The sequence below is a fragment of the Oncorhynchus kisutch genome, linkage group LG13 (genome assembly GCF_002021735.2).
Source record: "Oncorhynchus kisutch isolate 150728-3 linkage group LG13, Okis_V2, whole genome shotgun sequence".
NCBI classification, from domain to species: Eukaryota; Metazoa; Chordata; class Actinopteri; order Salmoniformes; family Salmonidae; genus Oncorhynchus; species Oncorhynchus kisutch.
Window position 1 is genome coordinate 77,443,594 of NC_034186.2, and position 13,240 is coordinate 77,456,833.

The following is a 13,240-nucleotide window of genomic DNA, read 5'->3' on the forward strand; positions in this document are numbered from 1 at the left end:
ACAATCACCCACAGGTGTTTTCTTTGTGTGTGTGTCCCTGTCAGGTGTGTTTGTGTGGTGAAGAAGTTTCTGAGTGTGAACCTTGAGGACAAGAGTGTCGATCTGCAGCGCTATATGAAGGAGGAGCTGCTTCCCTCTGGAGGAGACCTGCTCTAACAGCAACACTACTGTTGTCTGTCTAACAGCAACACTACTGTTGTCTGTCTAACAGCAACACTATTGTTGTCTGTCTAACAGCAACACTACTGTTGTCTGTCTAGCAGCAACACTACTGTTGTCTGTCTAGCAGCAACACTATTGTTGTCTGTCTAACAGCAACACTACTGTTGTCTGTCTAGCAGCAACACTACTGTTGTCTGTCTAGCAGCAACACTGCTGTTGTCTGTCTAGCAGCAACACTACTGTTGTCTGTCTAACAGCAACACTATTGTTGTCTGTCTAACAGCAACACTATTGTCTGTCTAGCAGCAACACTATTGTCTGTCTAGCAGCAACACTATTGTCTGTCTAGCAGCAACACTACTGTTGTCTGTCTAGCAGCAACACTACTGTTGTCTGTCTAGCAGCAACACTACTGTTGTCTGTCTAGCAGCAACACTACTGTTGTCTGTCTAGCAGCAACACTACTGTTGTCTGTCTAGCAGCAACACTACTGTTGTCTGTCTAACAGCAACGCTCCTGTTGTCTGTCTAGCAGCAACGCTACTGTATACCAGTATGACCTCAGCTTCACTGACTGTAGGAGGAATTTGCCCCAAGATGCTGATGGTTTTAGAGAGGTTACGATGATCCTAGATCTGTGCCTATGGGTCTGAGAGATTGATGCATACTACTTTAGGATTTACCATAACACTAAAGTCAATGGGAGATACTGTAGTATTCTCTATGGAAATATTTTTGTTTGGAGGAGAACATAAAAGTAATTTTGACGTGTTTGAAATATCCCAACCAAGATTGAGGACAATGTAAATTCGTATTATGTTATTAAGTTACAATTCACAATGTTCAATAAACATGATTGGATTTTATTTTCTGTCTACTTTTCTAGTTTATGCCAACAACAGAATGAGAAAATTACATTTATTCAAAATTGAATTCCATAAAACCATCTAACCAATTTTTCCCAAGCCCAGAGACAGCTTCTAAGGGTTGAACATGAGACTTTTGCCTCAATCTGGCACATCCACATATGTTAATTACTGTCCATATTCCTTGACAAATAAACACAGAATATTAACAGAATTAAGAAAATCTGAATAAATGTGTGCTGCTGGGGACTTTATGATGCATGGTAGTTATTGTATTCTGTTGAAGGTGAGGATCATGGTTATTGTAGTCAGTGACAGGGAGAGGAGTGTGTTGAGGGGTAGTGTGTGTCCGGTGTTGCAGAAGTGTGTGTCGCAGCAGTGCCTGGTCATCATGTAGATGGTTGTGTTGGAGAAGAGCTCCACATTGGTCACCAGCTCACACTCCTTCGCCTTGACACAGCCCAGCAACTTAACTTCCAACACATCACCTACAGAAACACACACACAGTTAACACACATAGACACTGTCAACACACTAATATGCTCTGCTTCACACTTCTCTGCCAAAAATCCACAAAACCCAGCACCGTAATGTCCCACACACAGAAAACACACACACAGCACCCGCCGGCCATGTCTATCCATGTGACCCACCTGCCTTCCCTCGGCCAGTGTAGCACTTCTCCCCGATATTGCAGTTGGTTTTGGTGGTGTAGCAGGCATCCCAGAAGCCCAGGTCACAGCGGAAACACTGCAGAGGCCCCTCCCGTTGCTCCTCCTGATCATCCTCATCTGAGACCACAGGGTAATATCATATACAGTACACTCTCACACAGGGACATAATCGCTACAAGTCATGAGTGTTTTATTGATAGAATTGATCATTTAAAGTCGAAGGCTGCTCCTGACGGAGACAACATTACATACATGAAAAACGATTGAAGGTTTATTTCTATTGTGACCCTCTTTGGCAAATAATATGAAAGGTGGGCAAGATCGCATTGTACACACTGTGTGTGACTATCTTATTCTCAGTGGTGTAACATACTTGAAGTAAAAATACCTGAAAGTACTACTTCAGTAGTTTTTGGGGGTATCTGTACTTTACTATTTATGACAACTTTTACTTCACTACATTCCTAAAGAAAATGATGTATTTTTTACTCCGTACATTTTCCCTGACACCCAAATAAATGTAGGACAGGAAAATGGTCTAATTCACAAACTTATCAAGAGAACATCCCTGGTCATCCCTACTGACTCTGATCTGGTAAACACACATTTAATTTGTAAATGTTGGATTGTGCCCCTGGCTATCTGTAAATGAAAAAAATAAGAAAAGGGTGCCTTCTTTGCTTAATATAAGGAATTTGAAATTATTTATACTTTTACTTTTGATACTTAAGTATATTTTAGCAATTACATGTACTTTTGATACTTAAGTATATTGAAAACCAAATACTTTTAGACTTTTAATCAAGTATTTTACTGGGTGACTTTCACTTTTAATTGAGTCATTTTATATTAAGGTATCTTAACTTTTACTCAAGTATGACAATTGGATACTTTTTCCACCACTGCTTATTCTGAGTTTTCTGAAGCATATTCTTGAGGCACACACATAATCAATTATCTAATCAAAATGACACTGCACAAGGGGCCCTGCCAGTGTCTACAGTATTTTCCTATCATGACAACATTATTTCCTTGCCAGAAACCTTACTTTTTGGTTCACCTTTGAGAGATTTTAAGGCCATACTCTCACCTGATGGGTCACTATCTTACTCACATCCAAGGTAGCTCACTGCATCTTTGGCGGTACCCACTGTGTCTATAGTAGACTACAGAAGACTGCGTCTATAGTAGACTACAGAAGACTGCGTCTATAGTAGACTACAGAAGACTGCGTCTATAGTAGACTACAGAAGACTGCGTCTATAGTAGACTACAGAAGACTGCGTCTATAGTAGACTACAGAAGACTGCGTCTATAGTAGACTACAGAAGACTGCGTCTATAGTAGACTACAGAAGACTGCGTCTATAGAGCACCAAGATGTTACAGTAAGAGGGGAAACTAAAGTAGTTTAGTCAGGTAACGTTCTTAGGTAGCTGTGTCTTGTGTTCATCTGCCAGCAGCATACCACAATGCATCCCTCTACTGAAAAGCATTAAGGGTGGATGAGGTAAGTTTGTAAAGCACTTTGAGCACCTACAGTAGGTGGAAATTAGGTTTAGGTGGTAAGTCTAACCCTATGTACAAATTCGGGTTAGACTTACTGCTTATAGCTAGTCCAGCTATACTGTTGCTCCATTACCACCTGGCATGGCCATCCACCTCTGGTGGGAGCAGCTCCTAGTGCTAATCCAAACCCTGAGTTTCAGTGATGTTCCTAATCTCTGGTCATCAGCCTCTCTCATTCTGTTAGCTTGTTAGCCCCTGCCAGCTCAGGTGAACACTAATTGGCTAGAGGGTTGTGTGTGCACAAACTCACCAACTAAAACTAGGAAGTATTTCATCCAGTGTTTGCTATATCACTGGGTTGGAACAAAGACCTGCATGCACACACCAGGACTACAGTGGACCTAACGATTACTATATGGATTACAATAGCTACCTAAAACTAATTTCAGTAAATCCCAAACCAGAGGAGGCTGGTGGGAGGAGCTATTGGAGGATGGGCTCATTGTGATGGAATCAATGTATTGGTATCAAACATATGAAAACCATGTTTTACTCTGTTCCATTCCTCCTATAGCTCATCCCACCAGCCTCCTCTGTCCCAAACATAGAGTCACCCAACTCAACCTCAACTTAACTCTCTTCCAGTAATTATCTTCTCTTCCAGTAATCATCCCAAACATAGAGTCACCCAACCCAACCTTTTTTCAGTAAAAAAAGCACAACTACCTTCAGGAGAGCGACTGCAGGACTGGTGGAGGTGTTTAAAGACATGAAAAGCCCATCCTCTTCAATCAGAACAATCCCAGTATTTGTATAAAACTGATACTGGCATATTTGTATGACATAATATAATTATTTCCATAGTGAATATGTTCATGGAGGCTCTGTGTAGCTACAATGTCATGTTTATGTTCTTATTGACATGTTATGTATGCTTTATGAACACACATTTAAATATATATATATATCTTATGTGCTATAGCAGTTTGGAGTTTTTTATTTTAGGTATTTAACCTTTATTTAACAAGGCAAGTCAGTTAAGAACAAATTCTTATTTACAATGACCCTGGTCTATAGTTGGTGTTAAACAACATCAGGAAATATATATAATATAATTCTATGATTATAACATTTCAATTTTATGTCCCCCACATTCTGTGTGAAAAACTTCACATCCCATACCTAAAGTATAGCCTACCTAAATACTATGACCCAGATCAGAGAAAGACCAATTCATCTCGATTTACCTGCAGAAGCTGTTAACATCGCCAGGGCAAAAACACAGAGCATCAATCCCCTCATTTCAGAAATAAATCCTTCAAACTATCCAGAGAAGGGCCAGTTGAGACCACAAAACGAGGAGTGTCCCTGAGGAAGTCAATGAGCTCCATTGTGACAGTAGGAGCAGGCACCCCTGTAGCTAGAATTGGATTAAGACGCATTATACCTGTCTATTCTCACAGACCAATCACTGTTGTTGTCAGAGGCAGCACTGCGCAGTGGGCCAGCCATCCGGAGCAGAGAGGTAAAGACAGAGGCTCTCTATAAGCTGTCTAAATATATATATACACACTGTATATAGGTAGCTCTGATCCGGAGCATGTTATTGCAGTAGTGGAAAAAGTACCCAATTGTCATACTTGAGTAAAAGTAAAGATATCGTAATACAAAATGACGCGAGTAAAAGTCACCCAGTAAAATATTACTTGAGTATCAAAAGTAAATGTAATTGCTCAATTATACTTAAATATCAAAAGTATAAATAATTTCATATTCCTTATAATAAGCAAACCAGATGGCATAATTGTATTGTTTTTTGAATAGTCAGGTCACACTGCTAAATAGTAAAGTAAAGTATAGATACCCCCCAAAACGACTTCATTAGTACTTTAAAGTATTTTTACTTAAGTACTTAACTGTGTTATTGTAAAGCTAAGACATTTAGTTAACAAATCAGCTCAGACAAAGATCTGTCTGTAACTAGTCTGGGCTACTTTGACTAGTCACTATTCACTAGCTCATGAAAATATCTGCACTTCCCCCATATTAAACTAACACCGTAGCATCATCAGAGAGAATGTTTTTTGAGAAACAGCTGTTGGATTCTTAGAAATGCTCCTTATGTGGGATCTAAATACTTATTTGATTTCACCTTTATTTTGACAGGGACCAGGGTTTATTTTACAGATGAGCCATGTAATTATAAAAATAGGCTACGAAAAGCAAAAAAATATTCATTTAAAGTTACAAAGGAAAGAACAGGTGGAGAGGATTAGGTTATCTCGCAGGGCCGCTGGAAAAAGCCTGTTACACTTCATTATTTCATTAACATGTTTAAACACCTCAAAGGGAATAATGAGATGTCCTAAATCAACAATGAGGGTTAGATGACTAATGGACATCTGTACTTGACGGAATGGTCTACCACATGAAGGGGGGCGCTATTGAAATCCTACTTTATGTGAAGGCGTTGTTGCTGTGGGTCCCAGGTGTTGTTGCTGTGGTTCCCAGGTGTTGTTGATGTGGGTCCCAGGTGTTGTTGCTGTGGGTCACAGGTGTCCCAGGTGTTGTTGCTGTGGGTCACAGATGTCCCAGGTGTTGTTGCTGTGGGTCACAGATGTCCCAGGTGTTGTTGCTGTGGGTCACAGATGTCCCAGCTGTTGTTGCTGTGGGTCACAGGTGTCCCAGGTGTTGTTGCTGTGGGTCACAGGTGTCCCAGGTGTTGTTGCTGTGGGTCACAGGTGTCCCATGTGTTGTTGCTGTGGGTCACAGGTGCCCCAGGTGTTGTTGCTGTGAATCCCAGGTGTCCCAGGTGTTGTTGCTGTGGGTCACAGATGTCCCAGGTGTTGTTGCGGTGCCAAGTTGAAACACTAACTTGAGATCCTGACTATCTACTGATCAATGGGATATTTGCACAAAGTTGTGATTTGCATGTTTGGATTGGTGTTAGGATTCAGCACTCTGTCTCTGGTCCTGTAACCCCAGTAGGGTCTCCCTCCTCGGTAAAACACACGTGTCTGACTCAGCGAGGAGTTAAGCAGCTTAGAGACAGTGCTCCCAGTCCCACAGTACTGATCCTGCATAAACTCTAATAAAATGTATGACTGACATTAGAGGGAGACTAAAACAACTGTCCGGTTTGTGGGATTGTGTAACACAGAGACAGACTGAGACAGTTAAACAAACCTAGGCAACAGCAAGAGTAGAAATACAATGCACAGGTTATCTCCGTGTGGGACAGAGAGGGTGTGTGCTTGTGCTTGTGTGTGTTATGGGAGGCCATAGGTGGAGCATTGTGAGAGTAAGTGTTAGGGTCAGGCAGGGATTACATGTGAATTTAATCTGATGTTCAGGATTACAGTCCAGCAATCAAACACTGACTGACCACATAATTCAGCTGCTGCATTAAACTCACAAAAAACACACACTTCCCAGTATTAGCATAGTCAGAAGCGAGAAACCAAGTACTGGTCTATCCCTGGTAGTGTCACTGGTGGTGAACCCGGGGTTAATGGGTTCAAAAGCAGTATGAGGTGTGAGTGGTTTAGCATGTGTGAAAGCATGCATGCGGTTGTGTGTGTGTGTTGTGTAGATGTGTCTGGCTGTGCAGGGCAAGGTAGTCTTGGCGTTCCTCACTAATCTCAATGGCATTATCCCAGCATGTGTCTGAACAACAGAGGAAATACTCTGCAGTCCTGAAATACCAATAAAAAACCCTTGGTCGGTTCCACAGTGTAATTGGAGGCTAGAGGAGAACACTCAGGACAATTAAATTCACCCCTCCCTCTCCCCCCTTCATCTCTCCCTCCTCCTCCCCCCTTTTACTGCATCTGCATCTGTGGGCTCTATTCAATTAAACCCAGTCTAACATCCTAATGGTTTTGTGTACCTTAAAGACCAAAGGTTTGCTGCAAAGATATACTTCATATATGCACTGCAAACAGACTGGGCACATTTGGTAGAGTTGTCAGCTAACGTGAATTCAACGTGAAGTCAACAAAACAAATTCACAATGACATTGGATTTAGGTAAAAATTTGGGTGGGAAAAGGACGCAATTGCCTTACGTTGACTTTTTGCAAATGTTTTGTTGAAATGAAGTGGAACAACGTGGATTCTACCAGTTATTGGGTAGTAACATCTAACTCAAGTAAAGAGTAAGCATGTAGACAGCCAACAGCCAACTATGAGAAGGCATTCACTTTGTTTTCATTGCTATGATTTCCGTCCATCTCGAGCCAAGTTTGGGTGTGTGTAAACAGAAACCCTATAGGAGAACAGCCATGACAAACAGAGTCACTAATATTAGATAAAACTTTGAGTTACAGTTAAAACGACATCATGAATCAAAGTTCTCCAAAGCAGCCTGTTCCATAGTGGAATGTCTGGCCGTATTTAGTGTGTGTACGCGCATCATTCAGGATGGCACCATAGTCACTGTCTGCAGTGGAATCCTCTCCTAAGCCCAAATACAGTCAAACACCCCTGAGAGAGACTTTACTACACAACAACAAGCTGACGTCACCTAGCCCTGTCTCCCCCTGGCCCTGACGTCCTAGAGGGGTAGAGAGAGATGCCCAACACACTCCACTGCATCTACAGCCTATGGAAACCACAGAGAGAGATGGAGAAATATGTGGTGCATTTATTTAGAAAAGCGTGTACAGATGTGAGTACAGTAGTATCTCAGAGTTGGAGAATAGAGTGGATAGGGGAGCCTGTCTGAATGTTATAGTTGATCTCACTGGAGTTACAGGAGTCAGAGTACACAGAGGAGGGAGCTGGGGAGGGACAGGAGGAGGGGGGGTCCTGGTGGTGCAGGACTCTGGTCAGCAGGGTTGACCCCCCTTTACCCCCCACCTCTCTGACTCTCTCTTCACGCCCCTGTCCCTCCCCTGGTAGCAGTGAGCTCAGCGCCCCCACAGAGAGAACGTTCAACTCTGACCCCTCCTGTCTAGGCACTCTGGGAGGCAGGGGGGGCGGGCACTCCTCAGGGAGAGGGGAGTGTTTGTCTGAGGGCTCTCTCTGGTTCCCCTGTTCCACATCCTCATAATCACGGTTCTCCCGGCGCCATTCCCTTGTTTTCTTGTGTTTGCATTTCCCCTGCTCCTCAGGGTTCTCAAGGTTCTCACGCTCTCGGTTCTCACGGTCCCGGTTCTCATACAGCAAGGTTCCAGCACAGATGAAGATGAACAGGCCGATGCCCATCACGACAGGGCCGAGCAGTTTCATTCGCTCGCTGTGGGAGCTGCCTCGCCCACCCACAGGGTTAGGGGTGGAGCTAGCATACCCGGCCACGGCCACAAACATTCCCACCATCACCACGACAATGCCCGCTAGTAGCCACGCCCCAGGAGGGGAGCGGAGGCGGAGTCTGACTTCGAGCTCATCCTTCTGTTGCCGTGGGAAGCAGAGTGGGCAGGGCCATGTGGTTTGTGGGCAGGTTGTTTTAGGTGAGTGGGAGGAGTCTTGGGTGCAGACGGCGTTGACCGCTCCACTGGACCCAGCTGCTGTCATCCTCTACCACTGACTGGATAGACAGAGGACAAGTACAGGAGAGAGAGAGAGAGAGAGAGAGAGAGAGAGAGAGAGAGAGAGAGAGAGAGAGAGAGAGAGAAGACGAGGACAGGAGAAAGAGAGAGAGAGAGGATGAGGACAGGAGAGAAAGCAAGGACAAAGACAGGATAGACACGGAGAGAAGACAAGGACAGGAGAAAGAGGGAGAATGAAGACAGGAGAGAGAGAGAGAGAGAGAGCACGCGGACAGGAGAATGAGGACAGGAGAGAGTGAGAAGACGAGGACAGGAGAGAGAAGAGACGAGGACAGGATTGAGAGGGAGAGGATGAGGACAGGAGAGAAAGCAAGGACAAAGACAGGATAGACACGGACGGGAGAAAGAGGGAGAATGAAGACAGAAGAGAGAGAGAGAGAGAGAGAGAGAGGATGCGGACAGGAGTGAGAAGACGAGGACAGGAGAGAGAAGAGACGAGGACAGGAGAGAGAGGGAGGGAGGACAGGAGAGAGAGGGAGGACGAGGACAGGAGAGAGAGGGAGGATCAGGACAGGAGAGAGAGGGAGGATCAGGACAGGAGGGAAGATGAGGACAGGAGAGAGAGGGAGGATGAGGACAGGAGAAAGAGAACAGAAGAGAGGACAGGAGAGAGAGGATGAGGACAGGAGAGAGAGAAGACGAGGACAGGAGAGAGTGAGGACGAGGACAGGAGAGAGAGAAAGAGGACAAGGACAGGAGAGGATGAGGACAGGAGAGAGAGGATGAGGACAGGAGAGAGAGAGAAAGAGGACAGGAGAGAGAGAAAGATGACGCGGACAGGAGAGCGAGGGAGTGAGGACGAGGACAGGACAGAGAGGGAGGGAGGACAGGAGAAATAGGGAGGATGAGGACAGGGGAGAGAGAGGACGAGGACAGGAGAAAAAAGGGAGGACGAGGACAGGAGAGGGAGGAAGGGAGAGAGGATGAGGACAGGACAGAGAGAGGACGAGGACAGGACAGAGAGAGGATGAGGACAGGAGAAAGAGGGAGGACGAGGACAGGAGAGAGAGGGGAAGAGGACAGGAGAGAGAGGGGACGAGGACAGGAGAGAGAGGGGACGAGGACAGGAGAGAGAGGGGACGAGGACAGGAGAGAGAGGGGACGAGGACAGGAGAGAGAGGGAGGGCAAGGACAGGAGAGAGGACGAGTACAGGGGACAGAGGACAGGGGAGAGAGGACGAGGACAGGAGAGAGAGGACGATGACAGGAGAAAAAAGGGAGGACGATGACAGGAGAAAAAAGGGAGGACGGGGACAGGAGAGGGAGGAAGGGACAGAGGATGAGGACAGGACAGAGGTAGAGGACAGGACAGAGGATGAGGACAGGAGAAAGAGGGAGGACGAGGACAGGAGAGAGGACGAGGACAGGAGAAAAAAGGGAGGACGAGGACAGGAGAGGGAGGAAGGGAGAGAGGATGAGGACAGGACAGAGAGAGGACGAGGACAGGACAGAGAGAGGATGAGGACAGGAGAAAGAGGGAGGACGAGGACAGGAGAGAGAGGGGAAGAGGACAGGAGAGAGAGGGGACGAGGACAGGAGAGAGAGGGGACGAGGACAGGAGAGAGAGGGGACGAGGACAGGAGAGAGAGGGGACGAGGACAGGAGAGAGAGGGAGGGCAAGGACAGGAGAGAGGACGAGTACAGGGGACAGAGGACGAGGACAGGGGAGAGAGGACGAGGACAGGAGAGAGAGGGAGGGCAAGGACAGGAGAGAGGACGAGTACAGGGGACAGAGGACGAGGACAGGGGAGAGAGGACGAGGACAGGAGAGAGAGGACGATGACAGGAGAAAAAAGGGAGGACGATGACAGGAGAAAAAAGGGAGGACGGGGACAGGAGAGGGAGGAAGGGACAGAGGATGAGGACAGGACAGAGGTAGAGGACAGGACAGAGGATGAGGACAGGAGAAAGAGGGAGGACGAGGACAGGAGAGAGAGGACGATGACAGGAGAAAAAAGGGAGGACGAGGACAGGAGAGTGAGGAAGGGAGAGAGGATGAGGACAGGACAGAGAGAGGTAGAGGACAGGACAGAGGATGAGGACAGGAGAAAGAGGGAGGACGAGGACAGGGGAGAGAGAGGACGAGGACAGGAGAGAGAGAAGACGAGGACAGGAGAGAGTGAGGACGAGGACAGGAGAGAGAGAAAGAGGACAAGGACAGGAGAGGATGAGGACAGGAGAGAGAGGATGAGGACAGGAGAGAGAGAGAAAGAGGACAGGAGAGAGAGAAAGATGACGAGGACAGGAGAGCGAGGGAGTGAGGACGAGGACAGGACAGAGAGGGAGGGAGGACAGGAGAAATAGGGAGGATGAGGACAGGGGAGAGAGAGGACGAGGACAGGAGAAAAAAGGGAGGACGAGGACAGGAGAGGGAGGAAGGGAGAGAGGATGAGGACAGGACAGAGAGAGGACGAGGACAGGACAGAGAGAGGATGAGGACAGGAGAAAGAGGGAGGACGAGGACAGGAGAGAGAGGGGAAGAGGACAGGAGAGAGAGGGGACGAGGACAGGAGAGAGAGGGGACGAGGACAGGAGAGAGAGGGAGGGCAAGGACAGGAGAGAGGACGAGTACAGGGGACAGAGGACGAGGACAGGGGAGAGAGGACGAGGACAGGAGAGAGAGGACGATGACAGGAGAAAAAAGGGAGGACGAGGACAGGAGAGGGAGGAAGGGACAGAGGATGAGGACAGGACAGAGAGAGGATGAGGACAGGACAGAGAGAGAGGTAGAGGACAGGACAGAGGATGAGGACAGGAGAAAGAGGGAGGACGAGGACAGGAGAGAGAGGACGATGACAGGAGAAAAAAGGGAGGACGGGGACAGGAGAGGGAGGAAGGGACAGAGGATGAGGACAGGACAGAGGTAGAGGACAGGACAGAGGATGAGGACAGGAGAAAGAGGGAGGACGAGGACAGGAGAGAGAGGACGATGACAGGAGAAAAAAGGGAGGACGAGGACAGGAGAGGGAGGAAGGGAGAGAGGATGAGGACAGGACAGAGAGAGGTAGAGGACAGGACAGAGGATGAGGACAGGAGAAAGAGGGAGGACGAGGACAGGGGAGAGAGAGGACGAGGACAGGAGAGAGAGAAGACGAGGACAGGAGAGAGAGGGAGGGCAAGGACAGGAGAGAGGACGAGGACAGGAGACAGAGTGAGGACAGGAGACAGAGGGAGGACAAGGACAGGAGACAGAGGGAGGACAAGGACAGGGGAGAGAGAGGACATTGACAGGAGAAAAAAGGGAGGATGGGGACAGGAGAGGGAGGAAGGGAGAGAGGATGAGGACAGGACAGAGAGAGGTAATGGGGAAGAGAAAGGGGTTAAATCAGAGGAAGAGAAAAAAGACAGGGGGAAAAGGGTGGGGTGGAGTGAGGGATTGTTGAGAGTTGACTTTGTAAACAACAGGAAGTGACAGAGGTGATAAGAACCCCAGGAGTTAATGAGATGCAGTATGTGAGTCTCTCGCGCCTCCTTCTAAACTCCACGCTAGATTACCCTGTACACAAGCCCGTTCACTGTAGCCGTCACATTTAAACTCGAACTAAATATTCCACAATAGCCTATGTAAATAATAAAATAAAGCACTGTCAAGACAGACATATCAATGGCGTCCAATTCTGACCTAAATTGATAATATATGGTCCCAGTGGTAACTCTCAATTGACCAAGTCCCAGATGTAGCTTCTATTAGATTTCACAAAGTAATTTCGTCTGATTTGAGGCTTTCCTTGAACATAACATTCAATCATTCCGTCACTTAAACAAAGAACATGAATGCAAAAAAACGAGACATTTAGTAAAGATTACAAAAAGTTCAGAAATGGTAGGATTTTACATAACATTATATAAATGATGGCAATAACATCGGTCAAAAACGTTAATCGAAGGGTTGAACTTGTGCAACATTGTAGCAGACCCTCGACAACTTTTCTCGAGAGAGAGCGGAGTTGCGTTGTCCGATTCCGTATGCAATGTAACGGTAATCTTTTAATTTATGGTTATCTGACGCTAAAGCCTTTTTGACATTGGGGATGTCTGAATAATGTTTTAAAAAGTAAGTCAACACTATTGACCAAATACAAACTAAAATTAACAAGTAACACTTGCTTTTCATGTGCTGCGCTCTGATTTTTGAGAACGTTCCGATATTGGTTACTTGCCTCGATTTGGCTGTTGCTCGGTTGTGGACATTTCCGCGTCGCTCCTGCTGCTGACATATCTGGAACTATTTTCTCAACATGATGCCCGTTATTTATTTTGTCCCTACATTAATATGGTCAGCGTTGACTCTTCAGCTCCCTCTTTAAAATGTTTTCCCGGAGTTTCACCCCTCAACCAGGCTGCTTAACATCTGTCCAGCCTTGGTTTAAAGCGGCGAGTAGGCTACTACGGCGCATGCGAGATCTTGGTCCTCATAAATTCCCGATGAGTAAATATGCCTAAATGTTTCAGTTGCCTTTTGACTTGACTCTATACTAT

The 13,240-nt window shown here is 46.4% G+C and overlaps 2 protein-coding genes across 4 annotated transcripts in view; one reads left to right on the plus strand and one right to left on the minus strand.

Annotated features, from left to right (window-relative positions):
- msh5 (mutS homolog 5) overlaps window positions 1–1,018 on the plus strand; it is an 18,422-nt gene extending 17,404 nt beyond the window's left edge. Inside the window, exon 26 of the mRNA XM_031787510.1 lies at window positions 45–1,018. Coding sequence (XP_031643370.1) covers window positions 45–156 — 112 coding nt within the window. The 3' untranslated portion in view covers window positions 157–1,018. The remainder of the gene's footprint in view (window positions 1–44) is intronic.
- LOC109905685 (sperm acrosome membrane-associated protein 4) lies at window positions 1,004–13,177 on the minus strand. 3 transcript variants are annotated; one of them, XR_004202545.1, is made up of 4 exons: window positions 12,922–13,171; window positions 5,667–8,739; window positions 1,682–1,819; window positions 1,004–1,515 (listed from the first exon to the last, which is right to left on the minus strand). XR_004202545.1 is itself a non-coding variant. In XM_020503208.2 (3 exons), exons 1-3 carry the CDS (start codon window positions 12,950–12,952, stop codon window positions 1,295–1,297), a joined length of 390 nt encoding a protein of 129 aa, XP_020358797.1. In that variant the 5' UTR covers window positions 12,953–13,177; the 3' UTR covers window positions 1,004–1,294. The 3 variants fall into 3 exon arrangements, 2 of the variants coding, with proteins under 2 accessions (XP_020358797.1, XP_031643369.1); XM_020503208.2 differs by lacking the exon at window positions 5,667–8,739 and having other exon boundaries at window positions 12,922–13,177; XM_031787509.1 differs by lacking the exons at window positions 5,667–8,739; window positions 12,922–13,171 and adding an exon at window positions 4,458–4,898.
- Between the last annotated feature and the right edge of the window lie 63 nt (window positions 13,178–13,240).